Raw genomic sequence first — 23,135 nt, forward strand, 5'->3', positions numbered from 1 at the left:
CCAAGATCACTTGATAGTCCGCGTTCGTCTGCATACGTTCCAGGTGGACACGGGATTGCTTGCTGGCTGCCCTCGAGGCAGTAGTGCCCCGTAGGGCACTGGTTTTCTTTTGTAAGTTCTCCAGTGCCTTCACCGGGACAAAGGTACCCTGGTACGCATATAAGGCAAGAAGCTGTGCCGCTGCCTTCCTGGTATGGATTGTAGGTGCCCCCTATACACGGGCGCGGCTCTGAAGAGCCGAGAGGACAAAAATGGCCTGCTGGACAAGGCTCCGGGACAAGAGAGAGGGCAGGGCAATAGAACCTGAACACCCGTGAAACATCAAGAGAACGAACAGCCTGTTGGCAAGCTAAACGATGGAAGCAATCGCCTTGCTCGTGCTGCACGAGTCACAATTTGAAAGGATAAGCACAAGAAACCAGTTGGGAGCTTCGTGGGAAAAAAGTTGATCCAGAAGCCACAATTCCAACAATTTCAGGGTCTCTAGCAACAGCTCACCCTGACTGAAAACTGCAGGGTGCTCTGGACTCACCCCTTTGGACATATGGAACAGTCACTCTCCCACCTGCCTAGGTTGGCCTGCCTGACACTTCCACCTGGACAGGGCTGTGGTTCCTTGGCACCTGCAGGGCAGTAGTGCCCTGGAGGACACGGAATGCCTCCATATCCGGTTTCCTTCACTTCCTCCCAATTGTCCAAGGTCAAGAGTGTAACGCCTCCGGCAGCGGCAGCACTTGGTGGTACAAAAGGTTCATTTAGCATCTGTTCCATCCATGGGTTGGGCACCCAATTGCCCAGACCACAGAAGAACCTGCCAGCACAGATTCTTACGTACGCCAGTCCTTTAAGCATGTTTTGGTGTATCCTTTGGCTCTCAAGTTACTCACAACGTATTTTTGTCTTAGTTGAAGCGAAAAAGCAACAATAGCCCTAAATGCGTACCCTGCAAGGCAGTCCCCAGCTTCGGCAGCTCCCCTGCAATATTTTCCCCGTGGACATGGAACGCAAGCATCAGTGACATCAGGGTCTTTATTAGGCAAAGAGCCTCGAGGGCAGAGGCCAGGCTCTGCACTTCCTTCAGGACATACCTGCAGCGCGTGTTTACATTCGCAACAAATTCTGTATCAGTGAATGCATGGTCCTCTGTGCTACCATAGCGGCGATTTAGCAACTCTTTACCCGCTACACCTTGATTTTGTTGTTACCGAACTGCGTATTGCTGACCTTTCCCTCGGGGCACTCCACTGGATCCGTGCTAGTAGCATTGCAGTAGAACCCTTCTGGGCAGGGCTGACAGGAGCGTTGTCCCGTCGTTCTGGTGTATGTGCCGGGTGCGCATGCGATCGGGTGGGTGGCCCCTTCTTCGCAGTAAAATCCTTCCGGGCAACTTTCGCCTTTAGTCCTGTCTGTGGGTTTGCTTGTCTCAGAACCTCCGTAGCAGACATATCCGGGAGCGCAGTCTCCTGTGGGGGATGTGTTGCCCTCTCCAGAACAATACTTGCCCGCTGGGCATGGTACGCACGATGTTCCTCCGGCTTTCCCCTGGGAAACACCTGCGATGCGATGACTAGGTTGAGCCCTCTGTAGGCCAAGAACATTCAGTGTAGGGCAACAGGGTAACGTACCTGATATTGCCCTTCAGGACATGGCGTTGGGCTCTGAGCTCCTTCTCCACAGTAATGACCAGGAGGACAGAGGCCATTCACCTCATTTTCAAAGCTGTACACCTGATCTACAATGCGGGGATGAGCGGCTCCTGCAACGCAGATAGTTCCTGCATAGCACTTCTGAGTGGCACTTGTTGCCCTGTAGTCAGGGCAGTACATTCCTCGAGGACACAGCTTGCACGATGACTGCCCTTCTTGGTCCTGGAACGTCCCAGGTTTGCACGGCTGTGGAACAATGGTTTGTTCGCCGCAAAAGTGCCCTTCCGGACAGGCCGTGCCGTCCTTGGTGTTTCCAGGATTTTGGCAGTAGGTGCCGGGGCTGCAAGGAGTGCACGAAGCCTGACCCTCAGAGCTGAATGTGCCAGATGGGCATTGCTGAGAATCAACAAAAAGAAATGGAAGTTGTGAAAACGACGCACTGCACAATTGCGCCTCCACTGGGCCGAAACTTTATCGGCTAATACATGAATGTTGGACTGGGGCTACAAATTGGCAAAACGGGATGGGTTTTGGCAAAATGAGCGGATGAGTTCTGTATCGCTGATTCGATTGGAGTTTCTGAACTGTTTAAGAGGTATAGCTGGCCACTAAAAAATCCTGTGAATGTATCCCTTCTCTTGCCTTTTCTGCAAATGAGCCTTCTGGACAATAGTGTCCTGCTGGACAGATGTAGCCCATTGTCTGGTTGTCAGGTGTCGCAGTGTTTGAACCCTCCAGGCAAACGTACCCCCCCGCACAGGGAACCTGCACACCCTCGCTGATGCATGCAAACCCCGCGGAGCACTTGAAGCACCCGGACTTAGACGTAACGCCTCCTGTTTGCGAGAATGTTCCACTGCGCGCAAGGCATGCTGAGGGACAATTTTGGCGTATGCACGCTTTGCCCCAGCTTTGCTTTTACGATATCAGTCCAAGGGAGTAAGTTGATATTCTTGTGCAAAGAAAAAAACCATCTATTATTTATTCCTGACTGTAATCGGGATACGTGTACGCAAAGCAGGCAGAACCACGACAGTTCACTGGACGTTTACGGAGTGATCGAAATATTACGGAATTCGCTATGGGACCTGCTAGGTTCAACTGCGAGTGCAATCATGCAAAGGTGAGCGCACACTGGGCATGGCGTAGGCTCCGACACGCCTTCTGTGCAGTAGTGGTTGGGAGGGCAGATGCCGCCGATGTCGAGAGTTTCACCAGTCTCTGGATGAACCATGCCTGCCAAAGGTGTGGCGGTCCAAGACCCTGCTTTGCAGTAGTAACCCTGACATTCAATAAACAATTTGTAGATTAGGGGCGGTAAAATATGTTCGCCAAGTTGTAGATATGGAGCTAAGAAGTATTCCGTAGGCAAAAAAATGAATATTGACTGCTCTACATACGTGGTACTTACTGCTGAGCAGCTTCCCGAGGCCTGTATTGCTCCTCGTTCAGCACAAAATTTTCCCTTTTCACAGGGAGTGCACGATCGTGTGTCCGAAGACCCGGTTTGCGTGGAGATCCAACCAAGCTTGCAGTATTCTGACGTGCCTCTAGTTGATCCCTCAGGACATGCAAAACCGGCGAGGCATTGTTTGGGTTCTTCGAGACCAAACGCGTCACAGTACGAGCCTGCAGGGCATACTTTGCAGCTTCTTGCACCTTCCTCTGGTTGATACGTTCCCGGTGGGCATTTCTTTTGTGTTACAGGGCCTTGCAGTACATCAACAATAGCGCATACGTTCGACTTCTTTGAAACAATCTCAGCAGAAGGGAGTCATTCTGCTTAGGGAAGAAAGTACAGACTCATGCGCACGACACGCAACTCCAAAAGGCATGTATAGTGGAAAGTCTGGATATTGCAGGGAACTAATTTGCATCTGCACTCTGGCACTCATGCAGCTGCAGCTCATTTAGTAGTTTGCCGACCTCTAGTCGCGTTGGTGGTTACTGAAACATAAGCTGTGATAGGCTGAGTTCCAGTAACAAAGCGAAATATTATAGACTTTACGCCCCTCATTTCCTCGTCGCTACTATCCATGACGTGACGTATTGACTTGTTGCGATAAGGAAGACGCCGCCTCCTAGCTCCAAGTGTGTAAGACCACGTGGATCCATCGAATCCAGCGAAAGGCCCGCATAGAGTGGAGCAGCCATTCACATGTAGTACGTCAACGCCAAGCAGCCTCTGCATCACACATCCACGGGGGGTCACACTGATCAGCATAGGCCTTTGGAAACTGCCTCTATCTCTCAGAATATTATAAGATTGTACCTACGGAGAGGTTCAGAGTGCAATGTAGGAGCAATCGTAGCTGAGAGTTTGCAATTAGGGAGAGACTTGAAATGATATCTAAGAACGAGTGTAGATCTACTTGTTAATTCTTCTGCATGGGAAGATTTGGGGCATCATCCTACCGTAGGTATGTGGCCACCTTCGAGTTGGATGAGAATGCCGGCCAAGTCTGTCGGCTCGTCTAGGTCTACTACGAAGACTTCTTCTTCCTTTTGACTACCAGCAGCTCGATTCGGGCACTTGGCCTTTCCAGTGCAGCAAGCAGTACTCATGCGGCGTCTGAACCACCCGGATGAGAGGCTTGCACCATTCGCCGATAGCTCCAAGTCGGTATGGGCTTCACGCTTCAACGGCAGCTCCCTATTAATGGGGCGCTTTGCCTGCGCATTAAGTGTCCCTGTTCAGGCAGGAGAAGAGAATTGGAAATCACAGGAACCCCTCTGATGGCTCACTGGAAATTTCGGGCATCCTGCATTCGGGAATGCACGTTGTTTTGTATGCAGGCAGTGGTCAATTGCGCTCCTGCGCCGGGCGCACCTGAATGTGAAGAGCAGTAATGGCCTTTAGAACACTTGTGTTCGGTAGGAGATTTCGACCCTTGGGGACAATAATAGCCTTCAGCACACGGCCCTTCAGGTTCGACAAGTCCAGTGGTGCTGCAGTACATCCCATAGGGGCACTTTATGCACTCAGATTTCGAAGCCGCCCCAGTGTATGGTAGATATGTTCCTGCAACGTCAGCAAGCAGAACTGATTGCGCGCCTTTTGATCATAAGTTCCGCCGAAGTGCCTGATAAGCAGACTGCACTATGCTGCTTTCACATTATTTCCTTAAGCGCATCTACACTGGAATCAAATGGGGTGCTGCCTTTAGGAAAGCCGATATAATCGTACCCTCAGGGCAAGGGACATCCGACACAGCCGAACGAGCATAAAGATTTCCTTGAAGTTCAATTCGGCGTATTCGGTGGGTGTAGCTATCAGCAAGAAGCACCCCTGTTCGCTTATTGTTTTCCTGCACCCGAACAACAAGGGCAACTGCAAAAGCTTAAGGAATCAGGTAGCTATATCTCGACAAGAAATGTATTCATACTCGGGTGCCAGCGCTAGCCTTACCCCGTAGAAGCTGCTAATTCCATAAAACGCTTCTTCTATGCCCGTTGTGGCAATGCTTTTCTCTGCGTCGTTAACCACTGGCGACCGCCAGGCGGAGTAATCTATTAGTGTCGATATAGTATTTGTTTGAAGATCTATCTTTCTGAGGCTGCAAGGAAAGGCAAACAGCCGAAAACGCAACACTATCGAGTTCGTGTGCCAATTCGAACCATTGATGCTTCAAGGAGGGAGATCTGGGGAGGTTGTCTTGGTTTCTTCCCTTTTCGCTTACGCTCGAGCATCAAGATCAGCAACAACCAGCACTATGTCACTCTGCACAACGCACCAGGCACACTGTTTCCAGATCTTGTAGTTTTTCTAAGCAATAGGATAAAGTGATTGAGCACGTGAGCTGGGTGTTTGAGTACCTCCCGATCAACGATCGCTGCTGAGACCGGCCTCTCGAAGATGACTCCTGAGGAGTTGCTGCTTTGGCCCTTCGTGATGCTAGCACCGCTTCCAGGAAGCTCCTTGACAACGTTTGAGCTTGTGTCCACCTCCAACACCTAGGAACAGGAATTACGCCATCTTATGGCGGCATTATTTGCTAAATGTCGTAATAACTGTTTTCTCGACTGCCGGAAATACGCAAAAACATCAGCCTCCACGCAAACTGCCTGTACCTTGTGTTTTCATCTGCAACCCTGGGTTGAACGCGAGCACGGTAGAGCGCTTATAACCTACCCGCTTATTTCCAGAATCTACGACGTAGACTTTGGCATTGTAGAGCGCCACCCCGGAGGGCATATTAATCTGAAATGAACTGGGAGCAACGTTTGACGTAGCATCGCTTTTCCCTAAGAGCAGCATTCGTAAGGCCACATAACCCACCGTTGGGTTCCTATGCTCAGGAACTTTATTGTTAAAAGGCTTGATAGACCTGGAGGAACGGACCTGCTGTGCCAGTTCCGATAACGGTATTTGTGTCTTGCGCTTCAGCAAGCTTGTGTTTCACCACACGATGGTTCCCACTGTCAGCAATGTAAAGGAAGCTGCAATCTGCATCGATATCTAGGCCCAATGGCTTTGAAATTTGAGTGCTAATTTTGCTCATCAATGCGGAGGAGCGCAGTGCCACATCGTGTTCAACGATGGCGTTTCTCCCTGAAGCAAAACAATTATCTACGCATTTCCCCTAGATAGGTCACTGTTACTCTTGAGAGTGAAAGGACTTCAGAAAAACCAGTAGGCCGAAATCGCAAAGAGGGACGAACCCGGATAGGATATGTAGAGCTTCCTGGTGCTTGTGCAGAATGCAAGGCCGACAGGGCTGGTACTTCGGACCCAGCTAAGCGTTCCACTTACAGAAGCTGCGGACACTATGGTTTCTACAATGCCTATAGAAGCGCACGCAGGAGGATCTGGCTTGATAAGGTGCCATGTTGTGTGGAAAGCTTGGCCCACTTGAGATATCCTCTGTTGAGATCTACAGACCTGTCTCTCCATGGACAACCTTCACAGCATAATTGCTGTAGTCCGCAAAGTATATGTCGCCAGTAGCTGAATCCATTCTAGCATTTGCGGGGAGCATCAAAAGCGTTTCTGGGCCTGGGAGTCCATCGCCTCCACTGCCGGCAAAGCCTGTCCCCGCAATTAAAGGGGACTCAGCTGAGAAAGAACCAGAAGACACTGGAAATTTGCCGTCGGTTCAACAGTGTACGTACTTGCATCTACGAAGTAAAATGCCACTAGAATTCACCATATTCGGCCTAAAGGCAATGGGTAAGCAACCACCGAGCAACGATGGTTTTTTGTCTCACGGCGTGGGCAGTAATGCCCTTTACGGCAAGGCCTCCCACTCATTTTCTCCTCGCAGGCCGTTCCATTTTCCTCCCCGGTTGGCCTGGGACTGGTCGACCTAGAAGTGCAGATGAATCCTCCACTGCAGGGGCCCGAAGGCTCCGCGAGCTTTATGGTGTTACAGAAATGATTGGGTGGGCAGTCTTGGGGAGCTGCCGACCCAGGCGGACACACTTCTCCATGTTTGCAAAATGTCGTGGGCTCCTTCCATTTGGTCCCGGCCGGGCAGTAATATCCTTCCAGTGCACACGGATACGCAGGATCGCATAAAACCTGACAAATCTGGCCCTAGAGGGTAGGGCGCCACGTACGCCATGCAAAAAAGTTCAGTGAAGCTGGTGGGCGCGTCACCATTCAGACAACGTACCAGCCATACACTCCCCACTAGGGGCATTGCTTGCTGGTTTGTCACAATACGAGCCTTCTGGGCAAGACGCGCAGCTGCCAGACCGATCCGAATAAGTCCCCGGAGGACAAGGGAATGACGTTTTGACGGAAGTTCCCTCTGGACATGTAAACCCAAGTGGGCATGTTTCTCCTTCTGTACTGCCTTCGCCGCATATCTCTCCTAAAGGGAGTCGCATGGGAGAATGTGACAAAGAGCTTACCCCTCATACGTTCGTATGGGGCTTTCTGCGCTGGCTGCAACTTCCTCCAAACTCCTACACACAGTCTATTCAGAGCCGTGCTAAATATCCTTAAACATTGCCACAGTCGGACACTATTCATGCTTGCAAGCCTACGAATGAGTGCTCGGCAGGCGCACCGGCATCACAGCTAATACAGGATGCTTGACCTTCACCGGGTTGCTTTGTACCACGAGGGCATGGCACAGGAGCTGCGCTGCCCTCGGGGCACATATGGCCAGTAGTGCAATCCTTAGCGTTAGTAGGGCTGTCTGTGCCTTCAGGGCAATATTTCCCTGCGGCAAGAAACATCGCAGAGCGCGACACCGCTGTTCTGTCCCAACTAAGGGTTGAAAGGGAAAAACGACAACCATTAGGGCAGATGAAGGCAGATGTCTGCTGCATGGGTATGAATGCATCACATCTGGTTATTAAAAGGTTCTTCGAAATGGTTTAGCTACTCCACACACGAGGTTACCAAGCCGTTCGTCGGCTGCAGTAATCTTTAGTCACGAAAGGGGCTTTTAAGCTGGGGTGCAAGCTTACCTGCTGGGCAAGCGCCAGCTGGGGAGGAAAGACCTGTCGTGTCGCAATAATAACCAGCCGGACATTTTAAGCAGTCGGTATCTGCCGATCCACCTCTGTGAACACACAACCAACCCAAGCAATTTTCCGTAGAGGTGTCTTGAACAAAGTCTTCCCGGAGTGCTACCGCTTGGTATAGTGGGAACTTACAAGCCACCCAGAACTTTTCCGGCGGGACAGGGAGTGGCATCGGTTGCGTGTTGTAGGCAATAATGCCCTGGCGAGCACAATGCCGACGCGTCATGAGGGTTTGAAGAGCCTGCATCAAACAAGCATGCTTGACTGCATGCTGAACGGGAACCGCCTTTTTGCAAACTCTCCCCCAAGCACGTACTGCAGAATATTCTGGGTCACTGACCCTCTGGACAGAGGTATCCCGCCGGGCACTCGTCAGAAGGTTCTATGAGGCCGTGAAGTGCGCAATACGACCCTTGGGGGCATTGCTTTGGCTCAGTCGATCCCAGTGGACAGTAGGTTCCTGGCTTGCACATGCCTCCAAGAGTGCAGTGCTTCGGGTGAAAAAAGCTGAGCTTTTCGTCACCAACCCTGCTAAAATTCCCGCACCTGCATGAGCACAATGTTCACGGCAGAAGTGGGTTAATGGCCAGTCACTGTTTTGCGTTAGCATGAGTTGTCAAATCGTATTTCGAATGTGGAATGAAGGCGCCTTACTCATGCGGAAACTGTGAAAATATTGCAAATGACCACATACAAAATTGACATTAGCAAGGTGACGGCGGCCTCCCATGACAAATAGTGATTCAGGCCTGGAAGCTTGAAGTTCTCTAAGCTCACCGGAGCAAAAATGTTTTTTCTGGTGTTTCGACAATCCCTTGGCATTCGTCACTTTCTAGGCATTTGGCCGTGGCAGCGGAAAAAGAGAGTATTGGTGATTCTAGTCCTTTGCACGCTGTCGTCCGCACACCAGCAAGCGCCGCCAGTATCCTACATCCTGATGGGGAACACGCCAAAAATACAGGGAACCGTTATCGACCCACTCTGTTTACAGGTTGGCACGGATGGGCTCGCTCTACGGGGACGCTGCACTGAAAAGCTGGATACTTCACCTGGGACTGGCTTAGCAGACAAAGCACCGCTGATGCTATAAAAGCCGCCATCAACTTGTCCAGTTTCCACAAAGGCTGCTGGACCAGCACAGTAGTAACCTGCTTTGCACGGCGTGCAGTCATCTAGCGAAGTGGCGCCCTTTTCCGTGTTTATCGTCCCTATCAACGCGTCCGACAAGTACAAAGATGCATCACAGAGAACGCTGCTGTCCCGCAGTTGCTGCATATGCCAGGTTCTGCCTTAGAACTTCGAAAACACCTGCTGAAAGCTAGGTGATGCCGAAAAGCTTCGTCCAGCTTGCAGCAGGTGGGCACGCCAGCCAGGCAGCTCATAGACTGTCTGCTGATTGGTATCAGACGGCTTTTTTCCTGAGGGGTCTAACCTATGCTCAATTTAAATGTAGAAGATTGGCTGTCACTGACAGGGAGTACAGTACCTACCCTGGGGGCATGGGTTCTCATGCGAAGATGCAGTGCCTGCTGGACAGAAGTACCCAGCAGGGCACTTTTCATTTTCCGTTGGTGCCTTGAGGGTAGAGGCGCAGAAATAGCCTTCTGGGCACTCGTTGCATCTATCGAGCCCTTTCGTGCTTGCGTATGTACCCTGTGTAGCATGCTCAAGATGCTTGGGTAAGCAAATGCACCACTGACCAAGTGTAGACTTCTCAGAAGGCTGCTCCAGCCTTGGTTTCAGTGCTCACCGGTTTGCAAGGTGTTTGGGAAGCCGATCCCTGAGGACATTCGTGACCTTCGTTGCACTGGATTTTATCGCCGCCTGATTCACACAAAATGATGACCAAACGTCCTAGCTTTACTATGTAAGACTGTCTTTCTTGACCGTGAAGCCCCTGACCGCAGCAAGGGCGACAGAAAAGCATCGAGAGCGTCGCGTTGCATCACTTTTCTTGTGCAGGTCTCTGTACCTGGACAGTAATAGCCGCCGGGGCACGGACCGTCGGGTGCAGAAAGCCCAGTTACAGAGCAAACCCTGAGATATGTCGTAAGAGAAGCCCTTGGTATATTAATAAGCACAAACAATACAAATTCCATTCAACGTACTGGTGTCAACGGTAGTTGGGCATAGTGTAGACGCAGAACGGCTCTCACTTTCCAGGGTCGCAAGGTATGCAAGCACTTTTACTAGTCGCCTGATAAGAAGGGGAATAGGTTCCCACTTCGCATGGCGTAGGTTTGCTGCTGCCCACGCCGCAGTAGTGTCCAACCGGGCAAATTTGATTATTCCCTGTGGTCTCCTGGAAAGCAGCATTTAACGCCCCTTACACACACAGCAATGGCTGCACCTGGACCTCAGCAGCAACCTGTCATTTAGGCTGTACGCCAGAGGAGGAATAGGATGCTGTCTACTGATGCATAGCCGTCGCTACCTGGGGAGCTGATGAGGCGCTGCCGCCTTTGCAGTAGAACCCTGCTTGACAATCTCCAGATGCTGATTTGAGACCTTTGTCTCCGCAGTACTTCCCCTGGGGACAAGACGTGCACGCGGATTCCTCCGCCAGATTCGGAGTTACCGAGTAGGTGCCTGCCGGACACAGCTTGGGGGCGGCACTTCCCTCGGGGCAGTAGAATGCTTGGGGACATTCAGTCCCGGCTACCATACCCTGCGGCAAGCATCGGATACGTGCAGCCTCACTTCTGGATAAACCACCCTTTAGGGAAAGGCAATCAAACCAGGTCCACATCTGCTGCCCAGGAATGGAAACTAGGTTGGTGCACAAAACTAGAGAAAGAGCGAGGCATCCAGGCTGGTGAGTCGGTGTTTTCCTAGCAGCTTGGCTATTTATTGTTTCCGGGTAGGTGCACCGCCTGTATGTCCAACGTTTCCACGGTGCAGCAAGTTAGCCCCTAAATAAATCGAGGGCAGTTACCCATCCCTTCGTACTTCCCTACTAAGACCCACCAGTTGGTGGCAGTACTTTCCTGCAGGACAGCTTTTGCAGGTACCCTGCGCGGTCTCATCCTGGAACGTCCCTGGATAGCAAAGGAGTGGGCTGCTGCTTCCTGCTGGGGCATATGAGCCTTTTGGGGCTTGATTGGCTTGGGCACTTTCAGAGCCCTCCTCACAGAAATATCCCTCTTGGCAGGTTCCAGTAATCCCTCCATCGCTTACCACCTGGCCGTCACAGTATGCACCAAGGGGACACTGTAGGCAAGCAGAAGCGGAACCAGCTCCCCATCGTGGATTGTAGTATCCAGCTAAGCAAGGAGTGACCTTTTCGGCTCCAGCAGGGCAGTATCCTCCAGGAGGGCATTGCTCTCCTGAACCATTCCACATAATACACAGATTTCGCAAAATTACATATCGTAGTACTTTTGTGAAACTGCTGATGGTTGGTTGATTCACCACTCTAAAGCTACCTGTACAGTTGTATGGACCGCTCAGAGAGCGGACAACTCCTACAGAAGATATGTTCACTTTCGGCAGGTTTTGTGGAACTTCCAATTTATGGTGAACTCTCACCTGTCTCCCCATCAGTAGGCGTCGGTGTCGTTGCTCCGCCATGGCAAATAAACCCTGGCTCACACTTTCCTGATGGCTCTGCCAAGCTGGCGATGCTGCAGAACTTCCCGGCGGGGCATGGAGTGCATTCATCTTCTGACTGTAGTCCTTCTTTAGCGCTGAGTGTTGAAGCCACATCTATCGATAGACCCAGAAGCTAACATTGAAGTGAATGTGAGCTCCTTCAAAAAGCCTTACAGAGCAGCACAACAATGCTAGTGAGTGCGACTATCAGATACTATTGGCAGAAATTGATTACCTGTATGTCCCGACAGGGCAAGGAACGACTTTGGAGGAACCCATGGGGCAATAGTACGACGCCGGGCATTCACGTGGCTCTGACGTCCCACTAGTACTGCAATCCTTTCCAGCGGGGCAAGGCAGGCAGTCGTCAACCGATGCTCCCCCTTCGTTGGAATTGTACGTTCTGAAGGAGTGGGCAGAATATCCAAGGGGGCGCCCGAATTCAAAACAGTCAACAGGGCCAGAGATGTGTGGGAAGAGTGAATAAATTCTGTCGACCAGCGCTTCGAAATCCCGTTTATTTATGGCAGAATTGACAGGCATCCTCGTCACAGTCGGTGAATAGGGGAATAGAAGAGGACGATGAAATCGCACAGCACCTACCCTGGAGGGCATGGCACTGCCATTGACGTTGTCGATCGTTCTGGGCAATAGAAACCCTGTTCGTGGGGCACAGGCATGAGAACGTCCACTTCTCAGTAGAACGCTCAACCCGCAGTAAGTGAAGAGCGCTTTTTAAATGTGAAGGCAAATAAAACAGTCCTAGCTTGATGCTGCATTATGCGGTAGCGGTAGACAGGCCGAACCTTTGCGCATTTCCCGCTACCCTCTTCGCTTGTCTCGCCCTCATACGAAAATGCCCCTGCTTTGACGGGTTTGCACTGAGATGCAGACACGAGTCCCCTTTGATTGCTCCAAGTCCCTAGTGGGCAGGGCGTTCCCAAACTGTATGCCGTCCCCAGTGGGCAGTAATGTCCCTCAGGGCACTCGGTCTTAGGCCTTTCTGCGAGCGTACTCATGAAACAAACATTGTGAGTCTGAACAGGTAAGAGGAGTCTTGACGGCCAAACGACCGTCAAGCCTTTGGAAGCGCAACTCAGAAAATCCAAGAGACACAGCCCGAAATATCGGCTGTTAGTGCATTAGATCAGTGCTTCAATGCAACAAATCAAGTCTAAGTAGTCAAGCATTAGCATCGATTGTAGGTAATGCTTTGCTGAGCCTGCACAAACCTACGAAGGCCAGTCGTATCACATGCAAACCCCGCAGTGCATGGTTTTGCCGCCCCAATTGTCAATGCTGAGCCATCACAGTAGTAACCCTGCAAGATCCCATTGCACATGTTTTAAAATATATCAAGATTCTCCCCATTCAAGCCCATAAATTCGAGTGACTGGGGCTAGGAGATCAGTATCGCAAGTTAAATATGACGAGAAAGCTACCTGGCCGGCAAACTGTCTAACCCCACGCAGACTCTTCTAAGTCCGTGCTTTTAACTCTGCTAGCCCTGCTGGGAAGATTAACCTTGGGTCGTTTTTGCCGACTGTGTTGCAGTCTTCAGATGTGAGTGCTACTGCACGGGTGCGGCGGACAACCATCTTACTTGGGGGCAGGCAACACAGTCTCGTGAGTTTCTCTGTGCAACAAACGCTCCGTAGAAGCCAGGCGAACAGGCCACAGGCTGACCAGACGTGCATGTATATCCAATGGGACAAACAACGCATTGTCCGTCCCCAGTTGAGTCGTAATACCAGCCTATAAGTGGCAACAATACATATTCGGAATTCGTGATCAACTGGCAAAGCTGCTGTGTGTTTTGCAGTGAACGTTTACCCGTCACCAAATGCGTATCTTGACTAGTTTTTCAAGGGGTTGAATCACAGCCTATTCCCCTGTTAGCCAGTATTGAAGGAGCAGAGAGTAGGACGGAAAAAATAGAACTATAGTTGGGAACCTAGTTCATGCTTTACTCTTTCTAATCTTAGTTGTGCAAACGTCTTTTGGGTCAATTATGAAGCGCTTTACAGCAAGCTATATCTCTACAGGAGCATCGTTTATAGATTCGTAGGCCTTGGCATACCTTGCGGGCAACTATACGACTCGACGGACCCTTCAGGACATATTTTGTTTGTAGGACAGGCTGCACAGTCAGTCAGTTGCTGTTGCAGAGAAATCACAGAAGAAATAAGAAGGCGCACAATGTCGCCATGGACCCTTCAGGACAAATTTTGTTTCTAGGGCAACGTAAACAGTCATTCAGTAGCTGTTGCAGATAACCCACGAAAGAAACATAAAAACCCAGATTGCGTAAGACCTAGCTACGCAGACGTGCGACTCTGCTGACCCCGCTCATGACAGTTGAGAAAGTCTTCCTCGGACATGGGATAGGCTCCGTGCTTCCGGGAGGGCAGTAGTTTCCACGACCACAAGGAGTTGAAGCCAGGGAGCCAGGAGGCGCCCAATATCCGGCAGGCGTGGGAGTGCATACATCGCTGCTCGTTGCGCTCACAGTAGTTGAGATTGTACCGGCAGGACAAGGGTACATAGTGGCAGCCCACGACCCTGAAGCAAATAGAAGTGAACATTACAGGTTGCATGGCGCCTTAGCTGAAGAAAGGTCCGCTTCAACATACTTGCCGGTAAACTTAGGGCGCAATATAGCAATAATGGCTCTCCTTGACAAAATAATTTGCAAACTGCGCAGTTGAGCAGGCCCCAATGAGAATTCAAACTGGGCTACCTTCAGGACAGTAAAATCCTTGAGGGCAGTTTGATTTTCCCGTGCTACTACATACCTGAGCCAAAACAGTCAACTCATTGTGTCTGAGCGTTCCATGTGATTGATGTCTTACCAAAATGACTGGCTGCTCTATCAATAGAAATGTCTGTGGCTCAGGTTTCGTTCCAGGGTTTTCAACTTACGCTTCCAGCGCTGCAAAAGGTGCAACTTGAGTATGTATCGATCTGTTGCTTGTTGCCCTCTGTTCCGGGGGGACAGGGGAATTTTGTCGAGGTCGACGATCCCCTTGGGCAGAAATATCCAGCAGGGCAGCTGCACAGTCGTCAAACATGGCTAGAATAACAATTTACGCTATGAGAAAGCCTATATCGCAACCATCTGGTGGTATCTGCAATGAGATACTCCGTGTATACTATGCACCTGTTGTAGTCCCAAGTTAAACTAGTACTACATGCTGTTACGGTTGCAGCAGCTGTTCTTACATCGATGATGAAGCGGGAACTCGGCCGCCAGCGCACGTTTTTCCTGACGGGCAACTTAAGCAGCTTCCGTATCCCTCCATGCTAAATAGTCCATTATCGGTGCCCCAGAGGTCATCCGGATGCTGGGTACCTTCGGGGCAAGTTCCGGAATTTTGATAGCTTGATCCGGAGTAGACGATGAACTCTCCAGGTTGCCGTCCACACGAGTCTAACCTCTCAGCTAAGTTATAAAAGTTCAAACAGATATATATATTAACAGACTTGCATATAGTATGACACAGTTCCCAGACGGTAAAACTGGGTGGACGACACTAGGAAGTTGTTGGAGGAAAGCTACCCAAGTTGGTTGGCTGAGAGGTGTGTAGCCTACATTTCGACGCGCCCATGATAGAAGAGTACCGACAGGGCAAAGGCCCAATTTCCTTGCTGCAGTAAAACCAAGAACTACATGCTTCACAAGCTGTTGCGCCTATTTGCGAAGTACGATATCCCGATGCGCAGGGACGGCACTGTGTATCAGTTGACCCTTGGGTTGGCTGGTAGAAATCTGCTCAGAAGCAAGACCCACAAAAGCGGCAGAGTGAGGTGGTCCGTGTTCCTACTAAACCGGCGTCGAGATACTTCCTCAACTTTAGCTGTCTATCGGTGATTAAATGATATGCATCTGGCCGGTGTGCAACTAGAGTAACCCGTAACTACACCATAAAACACTTTTGTTCTCCGCCAAGCAATCCTTACTCCATGGGCATGCAACTGCACTCGGTAGACAAATGTAGCCTGCAGGGCACAGTTCCGCCGAAGATCTAAGGAACTCCCCTCCTTCATCCTTCATCTCGCACATGTACCCGGAAGGACATGGGGAGCAGTTTTGCTCGCTAGTGGCTCCAGGTATCAAGCCCAGAGTGCCACTGGGACAGGGGTGAACCTGAGCATCGCGTTCTGAGCGATAGTATCTGCGCATGCAAAGGCCCATAGCTTACACGTTGTTAAAGCATGAGGATGCAGTGCTTGCAGGAGTAGGGAGCAATGCCAACATGAACTTGCATTAAAAAGGCATAGGATACTAATCCCATGTGCTCACCCGATGGGTACTAAGTCTCCTTCATCCGGTGCCGTCGCTCCGCCTTTGCAAAGATAACCACCTTTGCATAGGCGGCACACACCTTCACCAAGTCTTGCATAGTGAAAGTCTGGGCATCGTACGACGTTTCCATCACTACAGGAGTGTCCTGAAGATGCAAAAAACAACTGTGGTAGACGACACTCTCACGAGTTTTGCCGAGCTTGTGGACTGCTCTCCAGATAGTCGAAAAGTAAAAGTTGTGCCAGTTTATAGCTGCATGTTTGCTGTGGCTATCTGAAGGCATTTTGTCCATTAACGGTTGTTTTCGCTCATCTGTGCACAAGATTTTGGCTCTCTACTCATTCCTGCTTTTCGATCAACTGCAGCAAACTNTCTCATTTTCACTGAGCACTACCAAACAATGAACACTTAATGGGAAGCGTACCTGCAGGGCACGGCACGCACTCTGTAGGATCATCGGGGAGAGCCACTGTAAAGGGTACAAAACAATGTTCCCTAGTGAACGGAGTTGGACACGCCACTGCTCCCCCGCACGGAATGCAGTCCCCGTCGCCCTACAGACGCCCAATCAGCTAGCACGTCAAAAGTGGACCCTAGCAATGCCCGCACGTTTCAGTTTCATTGCAAAGTCACAAATGTATAGCCACTGCAACGCTTTGTCTCACTTCTCCTGAGAAGTATCCCACTTTGCAGGGGAGAAGTAGCTCCACAATAGGTTGTTCTACGATGTCAACATGGGAGCTGGTGCCCCTTTGGTCCCCTCGGAAGTTAATTCTTGCTCGGCTGCCGATCAGTCCAACTTCTGTGGGCTTGTCGTCGAAAGAGTTGGGCTCACTGTCCCATTGAACGGTGCAGGCGAATCCCGCCGGGCACGGCCGGCAAGCATGCTCCCCCCGCAGGCTATATGTACCTTCAGGGCAAGCCTGTTGTCAACCCAAAATAAGGTAACCAAAGTTTCGAATATTACTCTCCCAATCAGAAGAGTACATCGCCGAGTCATGTTGCCAATGCCTTCGAATTGCTTAGGGGGCTTTGAATTCCTTATATTAACCCAATAACTTAAATATGCTTATATCACTATGAGAAGCGGCATTTCAGCTGAGGACCATGCACTGAATTTTCAAGTATAGGATTGAGTGTAGCCCAGGAGCGAAATTCAGTCCCTGTTGATTCACCTCCAAGTCCATGGATCGGCCGGTCTTGCATTTAAAACCCGCAGGACAAGGGATGCACTCGCTTGCGCCTTTGTCGCTAACATATCCTGGCAAGCAAGGTACCGGCGACGCTGATCCTCCGGCGCAGTAAAATCCTTCGGGGCAAGGTATAGCAGCATTTGCGCTGGCGCGTACATCGTTGCCCTCTACTGATATACCATGATAAAACCCCGGTCTGAGTTCTTTCGGAACAGCCGTTCCCTCAGGGCATGTGAAACCTGGGTTGAAGCATCCGCAAGCAGCAGGTGTCCTGTTTGGATTGGCTTCCCATACGCAAGCAGTCTAGCCGAAGCTTTGCAACAGCCTTGTCGTAAAAGAATACCTCTCCACGACGGTCCTGCTTACCTTCAGGACACGGCAGGCAGGACAGGAAGCCTCCCAGTGACATATGCTCTGGAGGACACGGTTTGGGGGCAACCTTGGGATCGGGGCACTCGTAGCCCGGAGGGCAGGGCAAACATTCAACGATGCCATTTGCCGTGCTGCAGTATCATACGCAAATGCCCAGTTTCAAGTACTTCGCTCCTTGAAGGTTTGCTGACGGCAAACTCTGCAATGCTTGGGCGCTCGGAAGGCATCCAAAATTCCTATTTCTTGACGCACCGCAAGTAATGTGCTCCAACGCAGGTAACAAGTGATGGAGTAGTTGCTTGGCCATCGTGGTCGCCATCCGCTAAACTTTGACTTGAAATGCGGTTGATTGCAAGAGGTATTCCAAAACCACGCATGGCTAACACGTGTTGTTGCGCAGTAGATTTTCCCTCTGGGAGGAAGGAGCAGTTCCACACATCTCTAAAAGAACTTTTAGGGACGCGACAGTCGAAATCGCTGGAAAGGCAGACAAGGCGCCAAGTATGTAGCTCGCAGTCTCACCTGTATTGTAGTTTGGATCTTCCGAAGTTGCCTGCAAACTGCAGGAAGTGTGAAATATTGCGTCATTTGCGTCTGCATGAAAAAATACCGAAGCACAAGCGTCCCTTTAAAAATGTTTAACCGGGTGAAGTCTGACCGCGAGAGATTCAACGAAACTAAAAGTGGAAAACTCGGACTTTCGAAGCAACCAGGCGCATTCACATACTGTTTTGAGCCGCCGAGTTGTCGGAAGCTTCTTTGGCAATTTCGAGGCGTAGTAGAAACTCGTGTTCAGCCTGCCAGTTCGTAGGTTTGACGGTAACGTTACCCAGGTCTACGCTGTCATTTAAACTCAAAGTAGGAGAGGCGTCGTCGAGCTGCTGATCACGTCCTAACTGGGCAATAATTCGAGCCCCTTCGCAGTGCAGCTGCAGGCTAACGTCAGCCACCGGTTGGGAGCGGAGCCGGAAAGCCAGCTTAAAGTGTTCAGATTCAACAAGTTGGTTTGAATTTGCCTTCCAATCGACCTGCAAAGGACCCGTCTCACAGCATCATATTGCTGATGAACATTGCGAACAAGTTCACTCCATTTGCAGCCTACCCAAAGCTACAGCTGCATGAGAGAAGATCTTAACATAAAATGGAGAATTCATGCCAGCTGATGTCTGTCCTACCCCTGCAATGTCATCGTCCCAGACTGAAAACGCCAATTCTTTGCCGCCCCGCATGGACCAGGCGTGATCCTTCTCACTGCTGGATACTTCGTGGCGTAGCATCAGAGTTCGAATGGAGTTTCCGACAATGCTTCCTTCAAATGAGAGCTCATCCTATGCACCGGTTCAGAAAAACGCCTACATTTGATATGGTTGTTAACCGCCCCATGCCGGATGTCGCTTGGCCTCTGGAGTGGTTAGGTATGCTTATTGTGTATTGAACTGGCAGCATTTTCAATGCCTACACCAATTGGAGCGATATCATCCTGTTCAACCTTCAGCAAAACTGTCTTTTCTTGTTGCCAGTCACTCGCACTAAAATGCAGAAGGTCTGGTTGTACAGAATAGCCGCCGCTGCGGTCGCCGTAAATGCGGATCTCGACCTCTTCGTTTTCAAGCGGGCAGGCAGAGAGGCGCAGGGTGTAGGCAATCTGAATATGCAGCCAACGTACATCCGGTACAGAGAGTCATTTTAAGCGTCAGCGAGGATTTGTACTCCATCTGCATCTACCAAGGAGCCAGAGGCCTTTTTACTACGTCACTACGGTCGTCGCTAACGGGTTATGCACTGGGAAGAAAGTCGCAAACCGGACTCTGTCGGAGGGCGTGCTCACCATTTCCCCTTCTCGAACAAGCTGCTGCTGGGGAAACCCAGCCAGTACTTCGTTAAAATCGCTATCCTTGGCGTACACAGTAAGGTCCTTAGGCCCAGGAAAAAAGCTTACGCTTACTCCAGGTGCAGGCGCTGGTGAGGGGAGATCAAATACTACAACGGTCGACGACCAAGACGGGTCATCAGAAACCACGTCAAGCTCAATAGAAAAGGCCCCAATGTGTATGCCAGACAGAGGGTGGGACAGCCCTTCACTCCCAACGATCACACCAGGGCTCCACGGCTGCAAACGAGCAATGTGTAGCAGCCACCGCAACGGAGTCCCCAGCACATTCTCTGCCAACAAACCGGTCCGATAAGATTTAAGAGTTGGGCAGCTTCTTGTATCTTGTTTCAGTTGACAAGCAAGTAGGGCGACGAGTAATTAGGCAACTGCCACTGGCCTACCAGGACATAAAATATTTGGGGATACGCCGCATTCTCTACAGAAAATACTAAGCGAGCCGGCTCAACTTTCAAGTACTTTGCCCCATCCTCTCGGGTCAATCCGCGCAGAGGAGCCAATAAAGCGATCTTCCTAACTTCCACCGAAACGGGTTCTTGAGGTGCTCCAAAGCTCCAGTCCTTTGGCTTCAGTGAGACCTGCAACTGTCCCCAGTATTCACGCGACGGCACTTCACCATCGCTTTCCTCTGTAACGCGACGCTCGACCAACAGAGGTATAGGACGAACGTGCAGCCTTGAGGCTGAAGCCACTTGGATTACCGCTGACGAGCTTGGTGTGTCTTTTCCGCACAACGAGCATGACACCTAGAATCGCCACATAGCATCACGAAATCATATGGGTGTGTGGAGCAGGTTAACAGTCCAACACAAGGTTAAACCGTTTGCAACAGAATTATCTTGCAATGTGACCCAGTGCCTGCTGCGCAGCCTTTTGCGACAGGTTATTGCAAAGGCTCGCCTTGAGTGAGACTTCTCCAGGCTCGAGAAACCAAAGTCCTTCAAACACTACTTGCCCACCTCCCCAAGCCTGAGTAGTTTGACCGTGCAGAGGGACCCTCTGCCCAGCCTTGTTGAAGGCCCTCAGGTGAACTTCCACGGGATTGCCTTTCCTTTGCAGTTCAGGAGGGCTGGTCGTCTCATTTCCATATAAGTCCACAAGAACCGCCACAACACTAAACGGTTCGCGAATCAGCACTTTTGAAGGGGGCCTTAAGGTGAAACTGGCTGCGGAGGCAGGCCCGGGGACTACCTCAAAAGGAGCCGAGGACACTTCAAGGCGGGTGTCCTGCCACAGCGTTGTCACGAACTGAATCATATGTTGGCCTGCCTTGGTTACGCGGATGTCACTGGCTCTGGCGTAACCGAATTCGTCCGTTTCCAGAGTCCAAGAATTCAAAGGGACTGCGCAAATGGGCGAAGAATTGGACGGTGTGTGGTTGTGACTCGTCAACACAACCAAGAAGAAGTGTTCGACCAGTGAAACCCAGTGCGCAAAAAGGGACGCTTTCAAGTTTAATCCGGTCTTACGAAAACACGACTAATCAACTCAGCAGGTATTCCTTACCCGTTTCCTTTGTATGGGGATCTATGGGGAGGACGTTGGCTACTATTGTACTCTTCACATGTAGCGGCCTTCCATCTCGGTTCGCCAGCTGCACAGCAGGCTGGTATTCCAAGAGTGTTCCACTGGTCGCCCCTGAGGGCTGTGACGTGACCTTAAGAACTGCATGCGTTCCTGCTGAAAAATGGTGCTTCTCTGTATTGAGTTTGTGGTTACAGCCTCCGCAGGTGATGCTAAACCGATAGTTTCCGTCAGCGGGAGGACTGAAGTGCAGAACGGCAACTCCTGTAAACGCCCAAACATAAGATGAAATAGTACTTCCTGAATTCCCCCCGTGTACTTAGATGGCAACCAGGTATTCGCTTGTTCGTAGAAACCTGCAGTGTACATAGCACAATCCAGGGATCTCTCCTGCAGTCGCATTTTCTGGAAATGAATCTAAGCAAACTGCAGCGTACCGCCAGTCGCGACGCTTGATGCTATGCCGACTGCTCTTTCAGATACTACTCCCTCTTGGTTTTCCAACGGAACGTCTTCGGACCTCTCCGGAATTTCGTCTGAATCTGCTAAAATGAGGGAGGCAGCTACACCGCCATTGTATCTCGTGTTAACCTTTCCATTCGATCCCAGAACCTCCACTCTCACTTCTACCCACTTTGTCCCCTCTGGATTAAATTGAATTTGTCGTGCTTTCACAAGCATTTCTGGCCGTTCATTCTCGTTTTGTGCTTTGCCCTCGTCCTCAGCAACATCGCGTTCCGCTCCAGCTGCTTTTACCTCAGAATTTGGCTGCGCATGCAAGGGGGTTGGTTTCGAACCCGATTGTGCAGCGGAGGCAGGTTCTCTTCGTCTGTATCCCGCCTTTGGGAGCGCAGAAATTGCGGACTGCTGCTGGCGAGCAGGAAAATCCTTGCCAACGCCACTGCCTAATTCGACTTCCGCTAGCGTTGCACACGATAGGCCTAAGAAGCAGCCTACCAGCAATAGACAAAAAGTAAGAAACGCGTGCTTGGTTTTCGTTCGGCTGTGTAGCCCAAAGGGCAGGCTGCTGCCTCCACCCAACGCCTGAGCTCCGTGTGGCATCATTAGTGAGTACAGCCTGGAATGCCCCCCCCCCCGGCGTTTTGTCAAGTTCGAACAAGGGTCCTTTGGAAAGCCCTAACACTTGGACAACTATAATACGTGAATATTCAGAAATTACAGAGGTTTTCCCAGTGCAGCGAGGGACTGCGACCCCCCCCTAGAAGCGAACTGGGACACAATTTGGTGCAGAACATATCCTGTGGCCGTTCGTCTTCAAGCACAAAAAGTATTCATTTCGGGATGTTTTGGGTATTAACCTGCATTTCTTGTCCTGTGTCTGCCCATAAACGAAGCAATTATGCTATGTGCCTGGTTAAATTGTCATGTGGCCACGCTAACTACGTTTTCGCCCGTCCTCTCCGATCGATGTCCCTCGTTGCGCTCTTGGGATCCCCTACCGGCACAATGTAGTTGCTTTATGTAAACAGGCTTGGCAGCGTCTAACAGTATAAGCGCCACACCGCCACAGGCAGCCTCAATGAAATCTAGGGACACCAGACTCAGTCCACGGCAATTGGAGCAGCGTAGCCACTGGGCCTGAGTCGCTCTGTGAGGGTATCAACGACTACCAAAACATCTAGAATTTATGCAAAAAGCTATTGATTTGGCCTAGGAGGGCTCCCCACCTCGTGAAGACTGACCCAAGACAGAACACGGTGGGCAGGAGGAGCCACCAGTGGACTGCAGGGGGCCCAGTCCCCACCCACGCCAGTGTAACGAGTGAAATGCACTCCATATCATATTAGCTTAAAATTTAGAAGGTCCAAATGTCTCTTTCAGGCGAATCGAACGCCAAACCCCACGGTCGGCCGCCCGCAGGTGACCTTAGCTCCCCTCTAGGCCAACGTGACGCGTTGCATAGCTTGAGCAGAGGCGTCTTCCCAGATGCCTAGCCATCGGACTCTCCTCTGCAGCATTTTTCAAAAATAGAGGCACGACTCTGCAGAACCAAACTGGCTGGAGTCACCAATGAAGTACACAGTACTTCATTGGCGTTGTGACTACCGTCACAACGGCGGCGAAGCGACAACCTGAATCCGTAAATTTTCGCTCGTTTCACAGCAGAACGTGTG

At 50.8% G+C, this 23,135-nt stretch overlaps 2 protein-coding genes across 2 annotated transcripts in view; both read right to left on the reverse strand.

The window, feature by feature from the left end:
* Window positions 1-9,398, reverse strand: part of EMH_0017460 (Cast multi-domain protein, related) — a gene marked incomplete at both ends in the record, with an annotated part of 21,100 nt that extends 11,702 nt beyond the window's left edge. Inside the window, 20 exons of the mRNA XM_013496244.1 lie at window positions 11-303; window positions 566-623; window positions 943-1,088; window positions 1,225-1,553; window positions 1,707-2,042; window positions 2,782-2,928; window positions 4,062-4,184; window positions 4,477-4,595; window positions 4,834-4,954; window positions 5,056-5,203; window positions 5,327-5,367; window positions 5,463-5,600; window positions 5,779-5,891; window positions 5,989-6,198; window positions 6,529-6,702; window positions 6,879-7,130; window positions 7,661-7,816; window positions 8,067-8,161; window positions 8,901-9,057; window positions 9,173-9,398. Of these exons, the coding sequence (XP_013351698.1) occupies window positions 11-303; window positions 566-623; window positions 943-1,088; window positions 1,225-1,553; window positions 1,707-2,042; window positions 2,782-2,928; window positions 4,062-4,184; window positions 4,477-4,595; window positions 4,834-4,954; window positions 5,056-5,203; window positions 5,327-5,367; window positions 5,463-5,600; window positions 5,779-5,891; window positions 5,989-6,198; window positions 6,529-6,702; window positions 6,879-7,130; window positions 7,661-7,816; window positions 8,067-8,161; window positions 8,901-9,057; window positions 9,173-9,398 (3,382 nt within the window). The remainder of the gene's footprint in view (window positions 1-10; window positions 304-565; window positions 624-942; window positions 1,089-1,224; window positions 1,554-1,706; window positions 2,043-2,781; window positions 2,929-4,061; window positions 4,185-4,476; window positions 4,596-4,833; window positions 4,955-5,055; window positions 5,204-5,326; window positions 5,368-5,462; window positions 5,601-5,778; window positions 5,892-5,988; window positions 6,199-6,528; window positions 6,703-6,878; window positions 7,131-7,660; window positions 7,817-8,066; window positions 8,162-8,900; window positions 9,058-9,172) is intronic.
* Window positions 9,399-16,027: 6,629 nt separating this feature from the next.
* Window positions 16,028-21,681, reverse strand: EMH_0018570 (uncharacterized protein; the record flags this gene model as incomplete). The annotated part of the gene is made up of 14 exons (XM_013496245.1): window positions 16,028-16,165; window positions 16,686-16,943; window positions 17,196-17,452; window positions 17,580-17,716; window positions 17,838-17,997; window positions 18,108-18,179; window positions 18,313-18,613; window positions 18,761-18,913; window positions 19,045-19,230; window positions 19,414-19,695; window positions 19,860-20,104; window positions 20,436-20,819; window positions 20,983-21,264; window positions 21,438-21,681. 14 exons carry the CDS (start codon window positions 21,679-21,681, stop codon window positions 16,028-16,030), a joined length of 3,099 nt encoding a protein of 1,032 aa, XP_013351699.1.
* Between the last annotated feature and the right edge of the window lie 1,454 nt (window positions 21,682-23,135).

Source organism: Eimeria mitis, genomic scaffold (assembly GCF_000499745.2).
Source record: "Eimeria mitis Houghton genomic scaffold, Emh_scaff2, whole genome shotgun sequence".
NCBI classification, from domain to species: Eukaryota; Apicomplexa; class Conoidasida; order Eucoccidiorida; family Eimeriidae; genus Eimeria; species Eimeria mitis.